General features: G+C 39.4%; 1 protein-coding gene across 3 annotated transcripts in view; it reads left to right on the top strand.

Annotated features, from left to right (window-relative positions):
* The first annotated feature begins 7,123 nt into the window (after positions 1-7,123).
* LOC110973685 (uncharacterized) overlaps positions 7,124-25,933 on the top strand; it is a 91,650-nt gene continuing 72,840 nt past the window's right edge. The window contains exons 1-11 of one of the 3 annotated variants that reach the window (XM_022224684.2): positions 7,124-7,373; positions 12,676-12,786; positions 13,055-13,414; positions 14,354-14,467; positions 15,720-15,833; positions 16,826-16,939; positions 18,087-18,200; positions 19,161-19,274; positions 19,682-19,795; positions 20,213-20,326; positions 20,741-20,854. In XM_022224684.2, coding sequence (XP_022080376.2) covers positions 7,295-7,373; positions 12,676-12,786; positions 13,055-13,414; positions 14,354-14,467; positions 15,720-15,833; positions 16,826-16,939; positions 18,087-18,200; positions 19,161-19,274; positions 19,682-19,795; positions 20,213-20,326; positions 20,741-20,854 — 1,462 coding nt within the window. In that variant the 5' untranslated portion in view covers positions 7,124-7,294. Of the gene's footprint in view, positions 7,374-9,841; positions 10,124-12,675; positions 12,787-13,054; positions 13,415-14,353; positions 14,468-15,719; positions 15,834-16,825; positions 16,940-18,086; positions 18,201-19,160; positions 19,275-19,681; positions 19,796-20,212; positions 20,327-20,740; positions 20,855-25,933 lie in introns of those variants that run through there. The other 2 variants (XM_022224686.2, XM_087139120.1) reach the window with 2 other exon arrangements.

Raw genomic sequence — 25,933 nt, 5'->3', positions numbered from 1 at the left:
CTATAGAGCTCAGGATGTAAAAAAAAAAGGTCTTGTGCGTGGTACATTATGCTAAAGCCACACCGCAAATGCAACCTAAAGGAAAAAAAGGTGAATTTAATTACTTTCATTTGGCCTAACGGGTAGTCTACAAGCTGCTTGGGTGCAGTCGACCTCAAAAGAACGACCCTTCTATGATTTTGTTTCCCGACGCATTTCAAGGTCTACGCCTTACTGTTTTTACTGTTTAGTATTAACCCCCTTTCATATTATAGTAGTGACCCAAAATGAGTCACAAGTCGGAAGAGCAACCTTTTAAGTGAAAGGCCTTTCACAATCATCTTACACCGTGTATATCAGTAGAAACCCTCAACATTTTTCACCCACGATTCAGTTTCCTCGGGATGCCAAAATCAGCCGTATACCAAAAAAAAAACTAAGTCTGTTTTTCTTATTTGTACAGAATTACCAAACGTGTGGCCTTAAAGTGTGGCTCCATTTAATTTTTCTGCAATTTTCTGCTCTTCTTCAGTGTATGAAAACTTTTTTATTCTCATTAGGTTAAATGCATTGAAAGTGCCCTTTTGAAAAGAATTATCCATGCTTTCCTAGAGAACTGAGAGCACTGGAATACATAGTTCAGTGCATAGGTTTTTCAGCTGAAATAGGGAACCTAAAATTTACTTACTGAAAAAATTTCTGAAACAAGTTTTGATGCTTTTTAATTGTTATAAAGAATCAGCGAGGAAGATAAAATTTAGTCTAGCGGAATCTTCAAAATGCACGTTTTTGTGTACAAACCAATGAAGTATTGAGGCTTTATTCCTGAGATGACATTATACGACAGAAATTCTAAATACTCTGCATAAACACCAAGATAAAATACCCTTTGAAAGAGTGAAAGAAATGTAAAAAATAAGGTTAACTAAGACACAAAAGTGTATTTTGAAGGGTCGTTTTGAATAAACTGATTGCAACTACCCTTTAAGACTCATCTTGTGGGATCGGGCCACATTTGCAGCCTAGTCGACCTGGTTTGATTTTGCTGAGGGAGTGTTATGCGCTGCTGGCAAATTTGAAGGACTTTCACACAGACCATTTTTCCTGAACTATCGGCTTTAGCTGAAAGGATGTCTCGGCTCAACATTCAACGCATTCGATGGAGGCTTACAGAACAAACCGTGCCCTCTGCCCAGCCCGAGCTTGATTGTAAAGTATGCGGGGGTGTTCAGGAATGCACGTCATTGTTACCATTGAGGTGGTAAATTCACTGCCAAAAAAGATGTTAAAAAAAAAAGTAAATAGAGACGAAAAAAAAATGAAAGTTGAATGGTAAAGTTGGCCCATGGGCAAATCCTGAAAGAAGAATACTCTCCCGTGAGACGCATTGAATTGCATACTGGCATTAATAATGTGCGCTGAAGTCTGCAGGTTAAAGGAACCAAGAAATGGAAATATTTTTATAAATTTACTAAAGCCCTTGAAATTGCATCTTTGGGTTTCAATTAACCTTATTTTTAATTTTTGTTTTCCACTTTTAACCCATATTTTAATTATTTTCGTTTTTTGCTAATACTATTTGCATATTCTATGTCATCCAAGACACTGAATCTCAATGTTGCACTGATTTGTGCACAGAAAATTTCTAGGTTTTTTTACCACTGCTATGGGAGATGTTATTTTCTTTGGCAATTTATTGATGAGTAAGTATATGGAAATAATCTAGCAAAAATATTTTTCACAGAAATATTCCCAGATAGCAAATTTGGGATTCACCATTTGAACATGAAAACGTGCAACCTGAACCATGTCTTCCTGGATTTACATCAGAGCAAAAGCGCCCTCACTTGTCCAGAAATGTTTGGTCAGTTTTTAATGTTTGAAAAAGTGCACCTTTCAGTCCACAAAACTCAAAAAAAGATGTCAAACAGTCTTCATACATGGAAGAAGGGTACATAGATACACAAAAAGTGATTCTAAAAATATTTATTTCCTGGTTCCTTTAATGATTGGACTTGTATCTCATAGTATGCCAGCCTGAGCCCGTTGGCCTGTTGCCAACAATCAACAATCACGACTGAATTTCCCCTCAATTTTCTCCGTAACTTTGCTGTATGTTTAGCCATCTACGTCATCCTCACTTCTGAGGGATGGCTATTACACACTTATGTTTCACTCTCATTCGATGTGTGGGAATTAACGACTTCGACCGTGCGCGGCGGTTATTTTGACCAGACCATCGTGAACCAGACGGAATTATCCTTAGCAACTTGACAATCCTCAGTTGATTCTTCTCGTTTGAAAGACTTCGTTTGCACAAGATTAACTGACGATCACATTGAAACTCTTTAAAAGCGTTCTAGAAGGCTTAAACCGAATAGAACACCACAGATTCATGAAAAGATACATTAATATGACATTTGGCCTCAAAGTGGTTCTAAAGATAATAAACTATTTCCATTTATTTTCAATCGATCTCTTGGTCGTTTTCCCACCAAATTTCTCAATTCAGAAGTTTTCCGAGAATAATGAGACACTGCGTACGACAGGCTAGACTCTCAAATACATATTATAGTAAGTTTTATCTGACTAGATTTTTTGTTCGACTTCCATGAATTATTTCTGACACTTCTGTGCAGCCCGATCTTACGTGTTTCACATGCACAAAATCGATCCCACCACGTACCGTGCACGCACTGCAGTCTGTTACACGCTTTCCGATGTACTGTACATGTACATACAGTACATGTACTGTACAGGTACATGGAAATTATGCGTCGGAGCCGTTGTACTTGTTTATGTGGTTCATGCGTGTATAGTACATGTAAAACTGGGGATATACCGTGAATTTCAACATTTTCTGACAATGTTATCCCAATAATAAACTTCAACTTTCATCTTTCATCTAGGCCTACCTAATGCAACTTAGCTATGCTTCTGAGAAAGAGACCTGACCACAGACTTAGTCGCAGAATATGTGACACAGCATACTGCTGGTTCAGCTCGTATTCTGAATTTGGTTGTGAAGTTTAATCAATAGGCCCTTTTTCTACAATATTTCTTCACGTTCGTGCATGATTAGATTTAAACTGTTCCGTAAACTTCAGCACACAAACGGTGCAGCAAGTTTACATTTCCTGTCTCAAATTTGCCTTTAGTGAACCGATTTGGCTTCTGTACTTATGTTCATCCTGTCGCTTTCTAGACCTATCAACTTTCATCTAGGCCTACCTAATGCGAGAGGCTAATTTCGAAGGCGTGCAAATGTGTGCAACAGCTCACATGATCATAAGATGCTATATTTTCTAGTACTGTTTTTTATAAAACGACATATCACCATTTGGATTTGTGTGGTAGCAGAAATACCGCGCTATGGGCGGACACATGATCGTCCCAAAGTTGGTTAAACTTGAGCTGTACATTCATTGGTTTTATCAAGCGTAGGCTGGTTCCCGCTCACCACAGGCACCCAGCCGGGAGCCGTATAGTTCATGGCTTTTGAGTTCAATTCTATAACAGCAAAGGCACAAACAGCCCCAAATAAGCCAAACAGTCTTCAAAATGAGCCATTCTTACTGTTGTCCCGTGTTCTACTCCAAGGCTGTCAAGGGAATTGGCGGGGCTAACGGCGATAAGCCGTTACGCAAATACGTAGGTGTAAAACGCTTGAGTTAAAGAGAAAAATCAGGTCGGCTGCCACACGCTGCGATGATCATGCTGAACAGGGCTCTTTTACGCATCAACGAGGCCTCACCTCAGTATAAAAAAATTTGTCGTTGAGGGTCGCAAAAAATGTATCGCATTCTTCCTGAATGCGAGAAATGGGGTATCTGATGTGAAATCATTGGCAGCCTGTGTTTTTCTGTTCAGTTTCGGGCTTTCTATCACACACTAACCAGTTGAACAGAAGGTCTTCATTCACATGTAAGTTTCTCTACAGCTGTGCAAAGATGGCCGAACACCGTGTGTGCAAGCATCATTGCACACATACAAATTTGCCATGGGGAAAAATGATAAGTCTGTTACATCTTAGCGGTTCACACATCCTTTATGGAAAGGCGCCTTAAACTGACTTGTATGACTCGTAACTCGGACTCGAGTCACATTTTTAGTGAATCGGACTCGAGTCACTTTGACAAATGACTCGGACTTAAGGGTGCGGACTCGGACTCGACCTGTATGACTTGTTACTCAGCATATATTACATCGTTATGTTTTTTCACTGAGCAAACACCGCCTGAACCACGTGCTGTTCGAAGGATATCAGTTGCAGCTGGTCTGACGTCAGTACGGTCTGGGCTTATGTGAAGACACGAAAATCAGTCATAGCATCCCATTCCAAAAAAAGTCAATTTTGGGTTTATCAGTTTTAAGAGAAATAGAAACACAAGGTTCTGCAGGAGAAAAATGAAGGTAAAAAATTTTCATTGCTGCAAATACAACTTGCCTGAAAATTTAAAAATGTTTTTCCAACACAATGATAAAGGTGACTCTTACTCGAATCGAATGACTCAGACTCCAGAGAAGTGACTCGGACTTGGACTCGATATTTCGTGACTCGAATACAAGTCTGGCCTTAAACACATCCGCCGGAAGGTGTCTTTCCATATGTGCGTCAACACTTACGCCAAACATTGCCCACCGTCAAAATCGCTCCGCACGCAACGCACACGTGCGTTAAATAGATGGAGTCGATTTTTGTTCCCGTGAAAGTGAAACGCATGAACGCATAGTGTACGCAACGTATCCAAAAGACATACATATGAAAAGGCGCCTTAATATAGTACACGTATAGAAGAAAGATTGCACTTCACGTTTTTTGCATTGGTGCGTTGCCATGTTAGAGGAACCATTACCAAGCATCAGCCTTCAAGCGGTCTGTTGGTGTCTTTAAAATTATTTAACTCAGCTGAGAAGAGCCACTTGTACTAATGTAAAGGCAAAGGTCTTCAATAGATGTTCTCGTAGTGAATCTGTCTATCAAATTCCCAATGAAAATATGTGTCTTATCCAGCGGAGAGAGGGACATTGTTTCCCGCTGGGATATGTTGCCGGTTACTGAGAGTGCAAGCAAGTACAGGGTCCATGCAATGATTTTTTTCTTTTAGGTACACATGTGCAACTTCAGTGTATCATAACTCTTTTGGGTTTCAGCGTACTAAAGAGAGCGCTTCGTACGACATTTAAATTTGTCTGTTCTTTTCCAGACCACTGAGGGTATGGATGACTGTGGATAGGGAAGACACTGTTCAGTTCAGTTCAGTTTCGAAATGTGAACTCTCCCAAAAAAATCAGTGCTACATTGAAGTTTTGCCAATGAATATAGAAATTATAGTAAAAGCGTAAAAGCCATGAAGGCACCAAAGTATAAAGAATGAAAATCTTAACAAAATTGAAAATAAGGTTAGCTGAAACACAAAGGTGTATTTTCAAGGATTTTATAAAAACAATGATTGCATTTCATCGACCCCTCAAGAAACAACATTATATAGGCCCTTCTTTTGGCTGGGAGGAGAGGGGATTCCTTCACAGATGAAAACAGTGGATTAAGATTGCTTCAGAAAAAACAAATCCCAACTTTTGCTACGCCACTTATAAACTTCTGAGAATTTCTCCATTATGTGCCGTATAGTACACTGATCGTTCTCAACTTTTCAAATGTTATCAGACTGTAGATTATACTCATCTGAATCATCGCCTAATCACTCAAAACATGCGTGGATTTTGTTCCTATCCGTTCTCCGATTTTATGTGAAGTATAAGTATAACCCACTCCTACGAGGATTGACTGGGTCCAGGTGCTTCCTTGCTACGTTGAGCAGTGTATTGTGTCGCCGTTTTAACGAGTAGGCCTAATTGACCTCAAAAAGTGGAAATCGTGACACACAATGAGATACTGATCCCTTTTTCTTCAACCGTTCGCTTTTTCGGACACAAATATTAAGGTGACAATGGCGAACCTTTTTAAAAAGGAAAGGTGTGCCTCAAGCATACATGCGCCACTGTTTGTGCGTGTTGGGCCACGGCTTCACACTCAGTATGTTTACCGAGCCGTCTGTGAACCAGACTAAAATGAGCCTGCGGCTGGGAAACAAAAAAAAAAAAAAAAACTGGGAAAAAATCGGGTTTAAAAATGAGGGATGGTATAAAATATGCAACCCCCAGCGGACTATCCAGCTTTTGGTGGAGGGGGGGTTCCAAAGTGAATGCTGCCTTGGGCCCATTAATATGATGTTGGGGAAGAGAAAAATATCAAAACCCTTTACGGTCTCGACATCCTTGCTTTTATTTCGTGGTGTTGTTTTGTAAGGGTTGCGGTGCTAATATTTGACGTATACCGATTAATTTCTTTCCTACCCACCTTTGAAGTATTTTTTGCAACAAAAAATCCGTCAGAGGAGGCAAGTAGCCCCTGCCCCCCCCCCGGCTGGATACGCCACTGATCATTCACTGTTACTGCACAGTATAGTGACAATCTGTCATCGATCATAAAATGCAGTACTGTATATCTTGTAATTGAAAGCAACCTATCAACTAATGAATTTGTCGGTAGGGCTTTGAAAAAGGACCGAAATTTACTAATTCAGAATAAATCTCAACTTAATCAATGTGTGCCATTAGCTATGTTCACTCCAAAGGCTGGAAAATATAATGGAATCAAGAAAATCTTTCTCGTATTAAAACGGTTACCACTGCGAGAGTTATTTTTCATCCTTGGACGTTTTGCTCCTGACCTATTGAACCAATGAAACTTTTCCGTGGATCGGCCTTGACTGGAGTAAAAACTAGCCGGGTAAAGTGCCCTTAGGAGAATTTATCGAAAAATACGGAAAACAAAAGACAAAAATTTATCAAATAATATGGCAGACAAAAGACACCTCTTGATTCAGTCAACCTGCACTTTAAAAAAAAATCAAGAAAGCCATTGAACCGATTCCTTACCCGGTTAAAAAATCTACAGAATTAAAAACATAATTTACATAAGAAGGTCCCGCGGTTCAGCGCTGGCCAAACAAAAGAACCCTGGCGCACCTTGCTTACAAATTTCTATTGACGGACCCCTCGCGGCTGTACTTTGAAGCAGAGTGATTGGTGTGGTCGTCGGTGCGTGAAAAGTTGGCTGCACCCCCTGTCAGACTGGACTTCGGCGTGATGTATGCCTGTGCGCAGCTCACCACTCTGCCCCAGTTGCTGGCTCAGTCTGTATCACATAGGAGGAGCTACTGCGAAGCGGACAGACTCCAGCCACTGACTTCATCACTCCAACATCCCTTGGCTGATCTTGTTCCATCAAGAGGTGGGAAAAGGACCAGCCATGGAGCGACTGGCGATGCTGATATGTGTGACAGCGCTCATCACCGCGGTGAGAGCACAGAATCCGGACACGACTGGTGGTAAGTGCTCAATTTCTTGTCTCAATTTAGCATTTTGTTTCGTTTCATTTAGTCTGTTTGTTGTTGATAGTTTTGTTATTTGTTCAACTTAGAAATTGAATTCAACAGGTATTATCTGGTATTGTTCAAACTGACCTAGCCGAGTTTTTACGGGTTTAGATTATCTTATAACTACATGTATATAGAGCTTATTCTGTGGGGATAGTCTCAGCAAATACGAGTATGAAGCTGCGATTTTACAACTGTTTCTGAAGTGGAGCAGATGATTTTTTTTCAACGAATTAAAAGGAAACACAACCTAAAGACGCTTTCCAGACTTTAATTTCCTTTACTCGGAACGACAGGGATTAAAGCACAAATTAGGTGACTCTTGCACAATCACGTAACCAAAAAATCCTTTCAGCGGGGAATGTTTGTAAGTTATGCGTCTGCGTCTTCTGCCAATTTAGCTTTTCTTTCCAGAGTGTTCCCGCCTTCAGCGGCAGTTGGCGCATCTTTTTTTCTTTACTTCATTATTTGATACTGTGAAGTTCAGGGGCGTTTGGGAACAAACTTGGAAAGTAAGCTTGTAACTCAATGTTTTGAATATGCATGACTCAGAAGTTGCGGGACTGTGATTGGCCATCGAGTCTTGATCGGGGCACAGGCACAGTAAAGTCAGCGCCGTTTCCCACGCCACCGTTGGGGACCATAAGCCCCGGGGCCCCGCCTAGTTTCTATGGGGACAGGTGAAGGCTTGAGCAATGTCTTGACGTCACTCAGTGGGATTTAATGATTGACTGCTTGATCACTATCGTGGCCCAGTTACGCAAAACATGTCAAATTTATATGGCCTGTGCCAAAACAGCCGCACAAAGCGCTGAAATTGTACAAAAGTAGTTCAATGGATCCACTAAAATTAATCTCCCGTAGGCCCTACGTGGAATGGTTTTGAAGAATGAAAGGCTGTCAATGGTCAGTAGTGCTGTATGGTGCAGTGAAAATCGGGCTTCAGATTGTTACCGGTATCTCTGTTCCATTCATTTTTAAATCTACATTTCTTTATAGTCTGTAGCATTATATTTAAAATCATCCATTCAAATAACACTCTAATTCATTATAAGAAACGATGAGCTCGACATGTATGGACGTTATATATAGATCCCCCATGTTTATCACCTTTGAGAAATAACATATTCAAGGTTATTTTAATTTTTTTTTCAATCAAATTTGCAGACTCGTACATTCACATTCATCTTGCAGAGGCAAGTTCGTACACTGACTTGCAAGGTGTAATGTCGTCATTTGTCCAATAGTTTAATTTGTTTTCCAATGGAATTTGAACTGTGAGTGGGGATCGTTCGATTTCGTCTTGGCTAAATAGCAGGAATTTTATTTACAATCGGACCCGCCTCGATCGTCACGCGTATTTTTGATCAACTTTGTTTTTACGAGATTTCAAAATCATTTTCAAGAGCGGAGAGAAATTTTCAAGTTAGATTTTTATATTTCATAAAAGGAGTAATATTACTGAAAAAGAGGATCCATAATTTATAATAGGTTACTCTTTTGGGGGTTTTCCCTTGTATGGCACCTTAGAAGAGGAAGTTTCACTCTTTTGGGTTGGTTTTCACTTTTAGTTTTTATAGAGTGGTTTTTAATGCAAAACTGTCGCTGTGACAACTATTATATACGGATTTAAAATTAAGACTCACACTAGGCCCAACTTGAACTGGGATTTCGGGGCTTTTGTGCAAATAACTTGAAGTTAAAAATTGAGTCTGGCACCCGCCTTAGTGGCAGATCTAGGATTGGGGTACGAACTTGGTTGAAGGGACGGGTATATTTCTTGCCGTTTCTATAAACTCACTGAATTTTGTCGTTTTGTCTATAACCGAACACGCAAGGAAGACCCCTCGAGGTTTGTGTTTTTAGGGGGCGTGTAACCTTGAGACGTATGCTGTGTACAAATGGTTGGCAGATTCAAGTCGGGATTGGGAAGTGAACTCAGAGTAGTAAGTGGATACAAGAGGGCGCGAAGCAAGCAACGGCGTGCGGTCTCGATATGTATCTGAGTCCGTTTTCCAATACTCAACTTCGGTTCCGTTCAGGCTTCAACTGTTTTTTATTACCTGACTTCGAAGCTGAAAGCGCACTAATTAGTCTAATGATAGTGCCACAAAACATCAAATAAGATGCAAGAGAGCAAAACCTTACAGTAATCCAATTTGATTTAAACGCTTCAGGCCCACAATCGGGGATTGGTTTCGGGGACACAGTCTGAGAGGGAGACGAAGTTGAGTATTGGAAAACGGCCCTAGGATGAACGAGAAGACGTCGCAGTCAAGATCCCGATTTCAGTCAGGCCTACGCGCGTACCAGTATATATCTTGCATGGACGCGCACTGTGCGCACCGAACTGAAGCGGCGCACACTTGGCTTGTCTAGCCAATACGTTATGTAATGTATGACGATCAACCTGGCCAACAGTCACTTGCCTGTGTTGATCTGATATGTCCGTGCGGTTGTACCATGGAGGAACGAACACATGGTTGTTCGTAGGCCTAGTTGTATCTTTTCCCTTTTATGGTTGTGGTTGTACGTACATTAAGCCCATTACATGTATTTATCCACTTTCTCGGTCACTCACTGCCTGTGTTTCCCGGTTTTGCACTTACATTGCATCGCCGTTAAACTTCGTGACTTGCACTAGTACTACTTCAGCGTGAGGCAACAATTTCTGTGGAGGATTCGGTATGCTAATCACCAACGTAAGTGCGACCATGGAGGTAGAAATACTTTTATAGGTGCGACTATTCCCGGCATTGAGGAACCTCTTGCAGTGATTTACCGGCCATCAGAAAGCTATAACATGTCTTCAAAAGTCAAATTTAGCAGGGAAAATATTGAAGCATTTACCTGTGTTCCTTCCTCCATGGTACTAAGCAAGCCCTTAGAATTTTTTGAGGGCCAGCCTAGTCCCATAGGATTGCATTGACAGGGCGTCAAGTGATGTCTGCTATGTCCGTGTATAGATCTTTTTTTCACCATGAGTGATGGCATGAGTTTATTTGAGAATGGGTTGATCTAGAAAAGGGTGGTAAAAAATACTTGCTCATTGCCAGAAAATATTGGGGCTTTAGTATCGGCAGGACAAATGAGGTGTTTTTTTAACGTAGCCAAAAGTAAGGGTTGGTTGGATATGAGAAACATAAACATGATGAAAAATATTAAGGAAAGAGTTCCATATACGGTCAAGGTTTTCCAGTAAATTTTGAATAATGGACATACATCTCCTTGGTGTTTGCATGAGTTAAACTACTTGTGCCATTCGTGCATGGCTAATATACCAGTAGTTCAAAAATACCTCAGAGTCCCCCTCTTCCCAGAATAGACCTATTCACCAGTGTTAACTAGTTATGTGCACATACACTTACAAATGGCCTTGGCGGCAAGAAGTGTGAGTGGACCATTGAAAAATAAATCCCATTAAATTGTTTTTGGTATTAGTTTCTAATCTATGCAGGAATTTTAGTGCTCTGTAGAAAGACTTTACAATCGTGATTTTCCCTATGCGCACAGGATTGCATTATCTAAGCTGGTCTCCTTTCATGCTGTTTTATAGAAAAAATGATTTAATGGGATTTTCTGAAGAAAAAACTGAACAAAGCCAAAAAACCTGAGAGAAAATGATCAAAATCACACCCCAGTGTGCTTTCAATGGCCTGCTCACACTTCTTGCTGCCAAGGCCATTTGTGTGCATGCCTGCATAGTTATGTATTTATTAGTGAAAAGGTCTACAGTAACAGAACTGACTTGGGGGTATGATTATTCATTGTCATTGTACCCTGCAAGTGTACTGTCAAGCTTGCAAGCAAACCAATTCAGTGTAATGTTTACATGACAATTGGCTTCCCTCACAGTGGACTGCCGATTTGAATTGTGTGTGCTAAATGCTGGTACAGCCTGAAAGTTACTTTCAGACACCCAAAAACCACTTGCCCCTGGCTAGACTTCAAGTTGTGCATGGTAATTAAGTTAGTTTTTGGAAGGTTTCTATGCTTTTTTGGCATTGTCCGTGTATAGAACTCTTGCCAAAAAGGATTACAGAGAAAAGAAAAGTTGGAAAAAGTTCCATACACAGACACTTGACACTCTGTGCACAAACCCTATGAGACTGGTCTGAAATATTCTTTAGTTTTTATTTTATAATGCTTCAACACTTTCACTCCTAAATTTGGGGAGAGTTTCACATAAGGACACAACAAATTTTCCCGTGTAGTGCCCTAAAAAGTAAAAAAAAAATTACCTAGAAAACAGAAGTTTTCTGATCAGTCTCATAAGGTTTGTGCATACATGTACCGTAGAGTGTCAAGTGATGTCTGGGTATGGAAGTCTTTCCCTAAATTTGAGTCTTCAGGACTTGTCATCCATTTGTATATGACAGCACGATGTAGTCTTGCCGATCGACTGGTCTGTGTCGCGCCCACCATTCGGTTCTGTTTGATGCCCAACTTGACAAACTTGGCATGCCAATTTTGCACTTGACAAACTTAGCATGCGAATTTGCACTTGACAAAATTGAAGCAATACAGCAAATTGGGATGTATTGCACAGCTCTGCACTGGTTATTGATGTTCATTCATGACCATATATTTTATACATGTACGTACGTAGATCATGCAACAAACAATCATCATTCTTCATCTTTCCTCTGTTGTAACAATTATTCCGTGATTTTCTGCAGGTCTGTTTAAAATCGTATCATTGCTTGCAAAACCCTGTCATATTTGTTCAGTCAATAAAGTCAAGATTTTCAAGTATTGGTATACAGTGCTTGTAACTTCCCTGCCCAGAACTAGAATACCTCAGAGAGTCAGTACCGCTCAACAGCAAGCACAGTATGCAGGTAAAAACTTTGCGTCCACGTGCTAGAGGGTGCAAATGAGAAAATAAACCACTTGATCAATTGATAGCTTTACCATGGATTACTTGATCTGTAAAGGTTCTAGAACTAGGCCAGTTACACATATGTACACCATGCTTACATGTATTTATTGAGTCATTTTTACATTAATAGTGGCTCCATACATGTAAGTAATACCAGAATAAATTCCCTTTCAAGACAACAGAAATGGGAACCCACACAATACCAGTAAGACTAGTTTCTGAGATGTTTCTACTTTTACTTTTTCAGGACTACCGGTAACGCTATCGTCGCTATTCTTACATACTGTATTAAAAAGAATGTTTTTCTTTTAAATTACCAAACTGATAATGTCATCATTGATTTTTGCTTGTTTGTCTTCATTTCCCTAACAGCATGTGCCGCAAGTCCATGTACCAATGGGGGTCAGTGCTATCTGTCAAATAATGACTACATTTGCAATTGCACTTTCGGTCGGGACGGTCAAAATTGCGAGTTGGACGCGGGTGAGTATTGATATTCTCAGTATGGTTGCACTTGCAGCAAAATGGACTGAAAGATTGACTGAAAATTGAAGGTTGGAGAGAGAAGCACATTATCAAAAAATGCATGGTTTATGAATAGAAACTGTGAATTCTGTTCTCAAAATTTGTAGGAAGCTGACTATAAACTATCCTCCCCCTTTTTTCTTAATGAAAGAAGATGGGATTGGCATTTCATTCACAGTATATAGAAGCTCGGTAATCGATCAATCGATTAATTGTTTTGTTACAGGAGGAAATTGTGGCTCATACCATTTTGATGAGAGATCGGGATCCATCACTTCCCCTAACCACCCAAACATATATCCCAACAACAGACTGTGTGTCTACTCTATCAAGATTGTTGGAGCTCAGATGATAACTTTCACCATCGAATCGTTTGTGACAGAGGTGAACAAAGATGTGTTGGACGTCTTTGTGGGCCCATCGACGCAGAGTGCAAGTGTATTTATGTCATTCCAGGGTAATTACAGCACTGCCACAGGCCTGATGCTCCCGGACCCCTTCACCATTAATTCTGACCAAGTCAGCTTCTTCTTTACTACTGACAGGAACATCCAGCTTCCAGGCTGGAACATTACTTGGACCAGTGGTAAGTTCAGTGCACTCTTTTTAACGCTACAGTAATTTCCTGCCCCAGGATCTCAGGGTTTGAAAAATTTAAACAAGGGCACATGGTGCCATTTGAAACCTGACTAATTTTCTAGATGTTTGCCAAATAGCTGAGTAGTCGTATATTCGATTTTCTTCTGGTTCAGTGCAGTGAAATAATAAGTTAGGTTTCTAAACTGCATCATGTGCTCAAGCTGTGCTGAATATCTGAATATTCAATCGATTATCGAATATTCAAATGTTATTTTCCGAATTTGTATATTCAAATGCAAAATTCATGAAAAGGAAGGGAGAAGTTTGTTTTGTTTTAAATGAAAAAAAATTGCGCAATGGTAGCTTTTTTTAAGCAGATTCATGTGAAAGTGACAGAATAATGTATCTTCAGAAAGTAAAGTACTCATTAAAAATTTTAAAAGAATAGAATTTTCAACAGGGCAAGAGGTATTGTTTGTCTGTTAAATCTTGCTAAATCATGGCGGAAGATACTCCTATAGTGATTATTATAATGTACAAATGTGCGGGTTATTGCAACTGATTTTGTATATGGTTTGTTCATCTGCCAATCGGTATGACCGAATATTTAGCTATTCAATCAAATTAAAGGTCGAATATTCTAATAGTTAACTATTCGAATTGACTCAGCCCCACAATAAAGGTTTTATCCAAACTTGGGTTGCTTCTTACCTGGGTTGGTCACAATCTAGGGTGTTTTCAACCAGAGCTTTGTAGTATTTCTGACCATCGATCATGCCCAACCAAGACAGGTTGGGATTTGTTGGGGGACCAAGACTTCCTTTCCACTCCCTGCTTCTTTTCCATCAGCCTCAGATGAGTCGAGTCTGGGCAATTGTAACTGTCTCAAATCACGTTCAAGTTGGATGGGATATCATCCAGTATATTCTTCCCTTGTACTGGGCAGATGGAAATGACTGTAATCCCAACATGTGCCAGAACGGAGCAACCTGTGTTGACCTACAGAATGACTACAACTGCACCTGTGCGCCGGGCTATGAAGGCAGAAACTGTGAAATAGGTAACTAACATGATCACAATTTAACATCAACTTCCCCTTCAACATGTTCAATAAATTGCAGAGAGTGCAACACACACATGTTGGAGAGTTACTGAGAAATTTTTTAAGTAACCCTCTGAGTCATTCTTTTTAATTCGGGGGCTGTTCGCAAATTACCAAGACTTCACTTTAATACACAAAATGCATTTATTTATTGAAGCAGCAACTCTGGTGCCACAAATGTGAAGGTTAGATTCCTAAACGTGATGAGCAATAGTGCAGTGAAAGTCATCTTTACATCTGCACCTAGGTTTTCTAAAGCATGTTGAATAAATGGTCTGAACCATCAACTGAAGTATTGCAGCCAACATTATAAAAGAACCACCACATAAAGTTGGGTCATTCCATGAGGTTGGGGCACAATTTGTGATTCTGTCCATTGTTGGGTGGGTTCTGTATAAATGAACAGCTATTTCCCTGCATGTGGATTCCAAATTGACATTCACCTTGCAAGGCTGAATACAGAGGTGTGTGTTATTTTTACAGAATAAATGACCTATTCTACACGTCCTGAAATGTGGTAAAAATTACCCATGTAACAAGGACACCGCCACAAATTGTGCCCCAACCTCATGGAATGACCTAGTTACTCAGTGTTACCCTTAAAGCCCATCTCTCAAGATCTCCTGATGTTGCAAAACAAAGCCAAACCATGAGGACAGACCCAAATGTAGTTTTATCAACCTGGTCCTGTATTCAGAATCAGAATATCTTGTCAGAGCATTGATGTAACACATTGAAAGAATGCGGATATAAACTTTTAAAGCTGAACCTTTTCTGACACTGGAGGAAAAGGTTTTAGAGGTACCTATACGTGTACACTGTATGTGTCAGGCAAAACAATTTTTGAGGAGGATTGGGAGTTATAAGGGTTTGATTTTGAAATATTTTTTAAACAACGGCTCAGAATTTCAGAAATGTTTGAATTGGGCAAATTCTAGGTTTTGTTTCCTGAAAATATCAAAAGGGATTAATTTTTTGGAGGTTGGGCATTGTCCCACTTGTACCTATTTAGAACTACCTACAGGCACTAACCCATGATGTCAAAAACTGATATGATATTCGACTTAATTTTGTCAGCTTTGCTCGCTCGCAAAAAGTTGAGTGATCACACCAGGTTCGTTTTCAGAACTCCACACTCCAGGGAGAGAGTAAGGTGGTATCATTCAAAGATCGTCTCATTGCAAAATGTCATATTTGTTTTCCCCGTCAGATATCAATGAGTGTGCTAGTAACCCCTGTCAAAATGGAGCTACTTGCAATGACCTAATTGCACTCTTCACTTGCACCTGTCTTCCTGGATATGCTGGGGAATTTTGTGAAATCAGTGAGTATCACCAGACCCAAAAAAGTTGTCCCACACATATCTCACACATCGTTTGCTGCTCTGCATGTAATTCTTCACCAAACCACAGGCCTGGAATGGGCAGAACCAGGCATGCACACAAGAATTCTTTAAAGGGGGAAATCGCACTTTTCGTGCCTTGAATTCTAAGAAGGAAATTATTTTTAAGATGTTAAAATTGGCCTGTTTTTAGAACGTGTACGGAGTATTGTCCATATTAGGCTAAAGGCCAGCTCATACTTTGTACAAACGCCAACAAAAATGCAATGTGACAGATTAGGTCTGTGCTGCAACGTTGCACAGGTTGAACTCATTTAATGTGGGCAAGTTTTGCATAATGCCAAATTCATTTTGCTGTTTCCTAATAATAATAATAATAAAATGGATTTAGTGAACACCCTTTGTTAAATTAACCTCAGGATGATTTACAATAAATACCAAGGAGGCAAAGATGCATGGAAATGAAAAAAATAATACTCTAAGATCCCTGATCAATTGCTAAAACTCTAAACCTGATCATTACTGACAAGCTAACCCTGATCAATTGCTGACATTTGTCTTGTTACTCCTTATATGTCGTAAGTTCAGACTGGACAGATGTCATGTACATTTACAGAAGGGGAACTAAGGCCAGTTCATACTTGTTGAGAGGAACAAAGTGCACACAAACAGGATTGTGTCGCGTCAGATCAAAAATATGCTGAAGTTGAACGCATTTCAACTCAAGTAAACTTTGCTATAAAGGTAATCACCTTGCAGTAGGGTATAGAACAGCCTACTTATGATTGCAAATACAGAAAATACAGTTACTCCGATGTTGATTTGACTCCATTTTGGCAGACTGAATTTTCAGCTTAGAGTACCCCGTTACATGTGTGTGCAGTGTTCCAAAGTTGGACATTAAGGTGATCCAGAAACTTTTAAGAGGATTCATTTGACCACTTCAGTAATAAGGTTTTGTTGTCTCTTTTCAGACATCAACGAATGCAGCAGTGGTCCTTGCCAGAATGGTGGTGTTTGCGTCGATGGTGTGAATAGTTTTGTTTGCCAGTGTCAACCCGGATTCACAGGCACCTTTTGCCAGATCAGTAAGTAATCGATAGGCTGCTTGGAGCCCTTTACATGGTATTCTTTTTGAAATACTCAATGTCATCTGACCGGTGTCATACCCCACCCCACACCCACCTTCATGGATCATCAATTTGGTGTACAGCATGTTTGGATTCTGTTGTACACATGTGCAGTGTAAATTCGGTCAAAACAAACATATTTAATGAATGCATTTGGCTCTTGACCATGGAAGCACTGCATGCTAAATTTAATTGAGCCTTCTCAATGAATTTGTACTACCAACTCTCAACCTTTTGATAATGTTTGCTCAGGATGAAGTTTGTGTGAGTAAAAAAAAACTAAGATGCTGTCCCACAAGAAGGGGGTGGACATGATAGGGGCCTATATATGTATTTTTTGTATTCACTTTTTTTGCACTTTTAGAAAGCATTTCAAATTCTCTGCTGCTGTGTCACTGAGGGAAGAAACTGTTCATATCAGTTTATATATTTCTGGTTATATTTTGGAAACATACACACATGCTCATTGGAAATAGACACACATGTACAGACCATCACAAGACCAGACACAAGACCACGCCCAAGACCATGCACAAGACCAGCCACAAGGAACAGTGTGAACAATGACAAAGGAATGCTTTTGTTGCTGTACATTTGAATAGCTTGTGACTGGAATTCAGATTAGAGGTCTTGTGTTGGGCTTGTGAAGGTCTTAACTGGTCTTGACTACAACACTGCTTATCACTATAGTGAATCATTAAAGAACAGGAAATTGAAAACAGCAGAGTTTCAAAAAATTCTATCAGTTCTGCACCAGTCAATGCAAAATTGAGGTGTTCTGTCCGGAAGGACATGGCAGTTTTGCTCAGGAATATGGAAATTTGCATTTGCATGAAAACCAAAACATCACTGCAATACCCTTAATAATAGCAAAACAAGGATTGAAAAAAATAATTAGAGCTCAAAGGTGAATGTTCAAAGGTATTGTTGAGAAAAAATTGCATCATCTACACTCTGCAAACCCTTATAAGACCACTTAGATAAAGATAACAGCACTAATAATGCAACTGTTTTTTCCTTTAACTCACCAGTTATGCTTGCAGTGTCAACACCTTTGTTTTAATCCCCCCCTCAACTTTTTCAATTCTATTCCATTTCCCTTCAGACATTAATGAGTGTGCGTCATCTCCCTGTGTCAATGGTGGGACCTGTGTTGATGGTATCAACATGTTCACCTGCAACTGCATCTTGGGTTTCACAGGCACCCGCTGCGAGATCAGTAAGAAAGATGCTAAAAATTTCTCAAATCTCTAAAAATGCAGTGTGAACAATATGCATTGGTGTAAGAGAGTTAGAACCTAATATCAAAACGAAACACTTCCACAAAGGCCAAAGCTTAACTGGGTACGCCGGAACAGGTAGCCTTTTAGTTTTACAAGGGAAAATTATCAACTACTCCCACGTAAAAAATGTGAATACTGTCGTAGAAATTCATCCCTGCATCAGAATTCATTTTCGATCAATGGAGTTTTATTCACAAGACTCTTTTTCCCTGCTGTGTATCATGGTCAAAGTGTCTGTGAAAAAATTTCATGGAGTTGCATATAGACCTGCCCATCGATTGGTGATTTTGAAGTGCAATTTATTCATGCAATGAAAAGGCTTCTTTTGTTTTAATGGGATCAGATCAGAGGACTGATTGCCTTGGTAGTTTTAGGTCATGTCTGAATAACTTGGCCGTGGTTCAAAATTACACACGAGTCCTCACACAGTTGCGGCCAATTCCCAAAGAGCTGTGTGCAGTTTCAAGCTGCAGCCCAATAGCCCAGAATTTGCTTAAGCACAAAAACCCTTACTTAATAAACAAAGGTTACCAGCTCAAACTATATGTGATTGTCATGCTCACCAAAAGACAGGTAAATACCATTCCAAAACAATATACATCACAAGATTTGTCAGGCAAGGTTTTTCCACGCTTAAACAATTTTTTTTGTATAAGCAGCACTATGAAATTGGCCCATGGACACGTCTTTCTTTTTGCATTTACCTAAATAACGTTAAATTCTCAGTGGAATCAGTTCTCGATTGAGAACATCTTGTCCGAAGAAAGTAAGTTTTCGGGACATGCTGTTGCCATATCTGCTTGAAATATACATGCACATGCTGAACACCATAGCACAAATCAGGTTACAGCAGGGTGGAATTAAAAGGGAGAAATACCTTTGATTTCCGTCTACAGACATTGACGAATGTGCAAGCTCTCCTTGCCAGAATGGTGGTATATGCAATGATGGCATCAACTCATACACGTGTACTTGCCTGGCGGGATTCGCTGGACCAATCTGTGAGATCAGTAAGTACTGGTTTGAGACAGAGTTTAACCTGAAAGATACTGTGTTTAAACATGGGATGAACTACCGGCTAACACAAATTTTAGCCTGGCACACCCCAGCATGCTCTTTTCCCTGCATCGAAACTATTAATTTGCCTTAAGCAAAGATGGTGTAGCAGTCCATCTCTTAGCAAGGTTAGTTGAGAGCCCCATGTAAACCAATTGTTGATGCACTATTATTGCTTGAGGGCGTAAGGTTAGCAAATGTTTTCTCCGCATTACAAAATCCCATGATACACAGTACAGTGCACACAAACATTTGATAACTGTTTCTTATAATACTTAGACGATCGAGCCCTACCATCGCTGACTGAGTGCCCAATCTGCAGTAACCCCTTTTCTTTTCATCTTTTTACGGTTTTCTTCAGATATTGATGAGTGTGCCAGTAATCCATGTTTGAATGGAGGTGTATGTCAGGACGGTGTCAATGCATTTACTTGCAACTGTATTCCTGGATGGACGGGTACACTATGTGGAATAAGTGAGTAATGTTGTCCAGATATGCACCCTCTACTTGTCACCTGCATAAAATACTTAGCGAGATATCGTTAATCCTGATTGCCATGCGAGTTGCAGCAGAATGTGAGTGATGATGAGGTTTTACCAAAAAGCTCGACAACGGTCGTTTGAGTGTGACTTTCTTGCACAGTGTATTCACATTGGTAAAGCACAATGGATGACCAGTGGTCAAACTGCTCTTGTGGCTGAGCTTTGCCCATGGTACCGGCTAGTGGAATGATTTTGGCCCGAAGGAAAAATTAAAAAAATGCATTATCTTTTTCCTGCCCAGAGTCTGAATGTATTGCCACCTACTTTGACCGAGAGTGTTTCCGCACCGTTGTTCTTGTTGCTGTTTTTTTTTCATAACTCATAACTGCTATTTTCCTCCATTTACCAGACATCAACGAGTGTGGAAGTAATCCTTGCCTTAATGGTGGAGTGTGTATCGATGGGATTAACAGTTACATTTGTAACTGTGCAGTTGGATACAGTGGCTTTCGCTGTGAAATAAGTGAGTTGCAATTGAGGTGGGGGGGGGAATACCCCATATTCCACATGTTTTTTTCATTTTAGAAGATTGCCACTGAAAATTAATTTCAGTCACCACTGATTTGGCCGAGGGGAATTTGATTTTGACTCAAAAATTTAGGAATCTCATGACTGACACAGTCTGATTTTCATTAGCAAAACCAAACTTGTCCAAGTTATGTTTTGTAAGTGTGATTTAGATATACAAAAGCAGTATTTTCAAGTGAAGTGATTACCTAATTTTGACTGCTGTTTGTATTAGTCAAACATGCCAGTATAATTGACTATTTTATCCAGAAATAACAATGTGAACCAAACAGAATTATCAAGTTTGACTTGTTCTCAAACAGGAGCCTCCTGACAGTAATTAATTTATTTGTTACTTTTATTCTTTAAGATATTAACGATTGCGCCAGCTTACCCTGCCAAAACGGAGGCACATGTACTGATGGGGTCAACAGCTTTACCTGCTCCTGCATTGCTGGATACACAGGAATTTTCTGTGAAATAAGTGAGTTTGTTTTTATCTTAGTTTCAGTGCATTGCCTGCGGGTATATTCCGATTCCTTCCAGAACTCTTTCATTCCAGTTCCATTGTACAATATTCTACCACTTTTTTTTAGTTTAATGTCTTTCATCACAGCATGGCCTCAAGCAAATCATACTGGGAAAGTGACTAGGGGCTTGCATGTTAATTATGAAGATGAAAAAGGAAATTTAAACCTTCAGTGAGATTTGAACCTGTGACCTCTGGCATGCCCATGTAAGTGCTCTACCACCTAGCTACACAGCCCTGTGTTGACTGTTGTTCTCATTTGTTGTGTATTTGAGGTGTGATCCATGGTCATACGGTGTTTCATGTACAGTGGCTTTAGATTAGCACCAGTAAAAAAGATACCAACATACAGGAAGAACCTCCAACATAGGGCTGGGAATCCCAGTTGGTAGAGTGTTCCAGAGGTCACAGGTTCAAATCCTGCTCTATTCAATTTCTCTGTTCATCTTTATAATTGAAACAAAGTTGTCTGCTTGTTAAGAGTTAAATGCTTTTTGAAGTAGTCATACTAAATATTGTGCCATTCCCAGTTATGTGGGTTTTATTCAATCCTTAACCCTAACCCTCCTGAATCCTTCACCTGCCGGAGGATTGAGGAGGGTTAGGGTTAACTTCCGTGAAAATTGTTTCAATAGTTTTTGTATAGATACAGATAGGAAAAGTCACCAGCGATATCTCTCTAGTTCACTGATGCAGGGCAAGGCAGTGCTATACACTGAATTCTAAGGAAGAAGTCTCCCTATAGCAGAATATGAATGTTTTTCTTGAATATTTTTAGAACAAATGAGTAGGACTTGTAGAGAGAGTTAAAAATGTAACATCATATTTGCAAACGGTATGTTTACGAAAAAAGAGTTACATGTCATCTTAAAGAAGAGCGGTACACTTGTCAATCAAAGTCATCACAGTGTGTCTAAAACATTCTGAGTGAATAAGTGCAAAACAGAAAATAAAGAATGACTCACTCCAGATTTGTGCTTTATAAGTGATATTGCAAAAAGGCCGCCCAACCAAATTTTGCACAATTTGAAAACATTGGTGCTCAATGATGTGTGCTCCTGGATAAGTTATCAGTGTAAACATACCAGGTAGACTGTTTTTCTTTCAGATGATATCAAGCAGTTTGCTTATAAACAAATACATGTAGTTTCAATATATAAACACTTACCACCTTTTCAAAGTCTGCAGTTATTTCCATTATTTAAGCAAGTCCAATGAAAGCAGATTTTTATCATTCAGCTTATTCTTTTTTGTCAGTGTATTTAGAAAATGAATTAAGCTAACTACATAGGTATACGTACATGTAGGTACCGGTACAAGATTCTCCAAATTGTTTGACACTTTGTAAGTCACCAGATATATAGTTCTTTAATTAAGAAAAAATGATGTAAAGAAACAGTGTTAGCATTGTCTTTAGTTATTATACTTTAGTGCACATGGGATAAATTTGATGGGATCTGAATGTTATTTCAGAAGAGGGTGCTATTTCTTGAGTTACGAGTGGTGAAGGTTTTCTCGTGGGAACTTAAGCCTTGTCCAACTGGCTGCGGCCGAGCATGATACATGCATCTGTGGGGAGTAGCTGCAGCCACTTGTCAGGGTTGACTTCCATGGTTGCGCGTGTCATTGCCGGTCTGCAGTGACCAAGTAGATGTAATTTGGGGGCAGTTTCATTTCACCGGTGTCGCACCAAACTATAACAAGTTTTAACATGTTTTGGAATCATTAACCGGGCTTCTACCACCCTGTAGCATGCAGTTTCCTGCATTTAGTGTCATTGCCTTAAGCACTTTGCCCCGGAGCAGGACATGTAATCACACAAGGATGGCTGATGTAATGTCAATCGTGCATGCCCCCAAACACCACCAGCAGACGTGTATATTGGCTAATCCCTAGAAACCTGTGGACCTTGTATTGATCTTAAACTTGACCACTGTACACGGCTGTCTGTTGTATAGAGCAAATATTGCTCCATGGGAGTATCCTGGAGTATTCAAAAATATGACTGAGGCTTTAGTAAGAAATATCACTGAGATGTTTTCAGATGACTCTAAAAAGAGTTGGTATCCGTGGTGTTTTGGCTGTATACATGAACCTTGCCTTTTTCAAAAATCAATCACTTTGTCTAGATTAATACCCTCTGCGTGTGGACAATATTTTGAAAAGGAGAGGGCTGTAGTCAGATCCATCCAAAGTCCAGTTACAGGCCCTTCAAAGGTCTTTCACAAGACCACAAGTCACACACAATCACAGGAGCAGCAGTGGCAAACAAATTATGGTTTTGCTACATGTACCTTTCATTTGGGTAGCTTGCAGTATTGTACTACTTATACTTGAGTACTTTTTCTGTACTCATACTCACACTTGTCAAAAAATAATACTTATACTCGCACTCAAACTTGTGGAAATGTACTCGTACTCATACTCTCAAGAAACAATTTCCCTACTCATACTCTTGGAAAGGTACTCGTACTTGGGTGCCTCAGGGCCTTCAATGAATTCATGTTAAGCACCCAGTTGATTTAGCTCCATAGTTAACATACAAAAGTCACAGCAGTGCATTTCTTGGAATAAACCAATGAGGTCATCATAACCTGATGACAGCCCTGTATAGACCTTTTTCCAGTGATGTCACGGTCTGCTCAGTGGACCTCTGATGTGTTGTTGTGATGGTAATGAGTGCATTGTGTTGTGATGGTAATCTACTTATTCAAGATAAACTAGTTTGTGCTCTGTCCACTAATGCCTTCAGTTTAAACAATGTGGTCATTTGCCAAAACAGTGTACCAGTCTCCTTGCTACTGTACAGTCACAGTCACTCTCTTATTTTCTGCTTGTGCATTATGATGATGTAGAACTACTCATACTTGAGTACTTTTTTCTGTTCTCGTACTCATGAAATTGTACTTGTACTCTTCTTCATACCAAATTACACAGACTCATACTCATGAAAAAGTACTTGACTGGTGGCTTGTGACTTGGTGTAAGATTGGATAACTTGTGATAAACTTTGGATGGACTTAGAGGGACTTGTGAGGACTGTGGTGGATTTGACGACTGTCCTAGAAAAGGGTTACTGGGGGTACATGTATGGCTATTTGCTGTTTGCATTTCAGAAACTTTGGAGGAAACGAATCCAGCCACAGGGTGATAAAGCAGTGTGTCACTAAATATTCACCATTTAATATTTTTCCTCATTACTCAATCAATAGCACCATCTTTTGAGGAGTGACATTCTAAATATTTTCACTTGTTTCAAATGCTCTTGTTTACGCATCAAAAAGTTGAAAAAAAATTTCAAGATTTTTGTACGTGTACAATGTAGAAAATATCCCATGTGCATTATTTATCATTTAATGAAAAACCACTTCGAGGTGCGAAGCATTTAATTATAACTTCATTTTGAACTGCATAAAATGTAATTGTATTGTAAGTATAACAATTCCTCTTCTAAATGTTTAGACTCTAAAGCGTAGCTGCTAAGATCATTGACAAACACCAAAGGGGTGGACCCTCTGAAGATAAACATGAATATGCAAATGCCTTTGCATAAATGAATATATATACATGTACATGTATAAAATTGTGTCTCTAATGGCTGAACTGCTCTCTTTTCAACTGCAGATGGAGCATGGCTCTCCAGTTACTCATGTGCACTAGCCCACAATGCATTTGAACCACATCTTGTCGGGAAGGCCAGGGTTTAACACAAAATGTAGGTTTAGTGCTGCAATTCTCTGTAGTGAAAATTTGGCCCCATTTGAAAGAAATGCAGATATATCAGATATTGTTCTTTTCCGCTTTCAGGTAATTTGTCCTTCAGTAGGGAGTAATGTACTTGTAATGCATATTTAGTTCTACATGTACATGTACATGTACATATGTACATGTAATCAAAGTGGCCCTACAGTATATATCATGCCATCATTGCATTTGATGAGATTAAAAATGTTTCTTATTGAGCTTTCCAGATAATTATTTATGGCCGGAAATATTTTTTTGCTCACTTTTAAATAGGAGTTTGTAGACAGTGCAGGCTTAGAAATTTGGTCTTAGGAAAACCTGTACAAAAAGAGACAAGCATGAGCATGAAATCATGCATTGTAAGCCCAAAGAGATACATGTAAATCGTAACCAGTACTGGGTACCTCAACTTGCTGAACAGTGAAAATCAGATTCACTCCAACTGTTGTTTTTCAAATGTAGATTCTGCAACTTTTTTTTATATACGTGCTTCGTCATTTGAAGACATCACATTTTATTCCATGTAATCATGAAAGAATTAAACTTATCAAAACTTCCAGAGTACGCATGCATTTGTCATTTTGTCCTGGGGGGGGGTTAAAAGCACAATGGCATTATGCTCGGGAAATTTAACTATTCAAAATATTATCAATATTAGAAAAGCATGTCAGATATATTTGATATAATTTTTTGTAGACAGTGTAGCTAAGTGCTTTTGTTTCTATGAGAAAATGTGTCAAAAAATAGTGGCATGAAAGAGGCAAACATGCATGATGTCCTTAAACTCTTTGAGTGTAGTTCTTTTTATTATCAGGCAGTGCGTATCATATTCCTGTAGTCTTTTTTAACATATCAAAAACCCTGTTTATTTTAGCCATGTAGTTTCTATTGTGTAAGTAAATATAGTATTTGTAAAAACATACTTTTTGCATTCAATACAATGCACAGAGTATGTTTTTCTGGCAAAAGGGAACACCATTTAGTGCTAGGATAGACAGATTATGGGAAAGTTCTTAGCAATCCCAATACGTAGATAGGGACAGGTTTTACATGTAGTTGGCTCCATCCAACTCCCCCCTCCCATTTCTTACTCTCTCCTCTTCTCATCATTCCTTTCAAACTTACTGACGCTCACCTTTTGTTTGCCATTTCTCAACTCTACTAACACCATTTTCTTTTAACTTGAATTAAACCCAGTTGCAAGTACCACTATAAACTTGAAATGAAATGTGTTATAAAAATCAGGCAAATCAAAACATCTATGATAGTTTCCATCCCACAGGCACATAT

This window comes from Acanthaster planci, linkage group LG07 (genome assembly GCF_054643075.1).
Source record: "Acanthaster planci isolate LZ-2023a linkage group LG07, COTS_SCS, whole genome shotgun sequence".
Classification (NCBI taxonomy): Eukaryota; Metazoa; Echinodermata; class Asteroidea; order Valvatida; family Acanthasteridae; genus Acanthaster; species Acanthaster planci.
The sequence above is the reverse complement of the archived record's forward strand: the minus strand, read 5'-3'. Positions and strand labels throughout refer to the sequence as shown.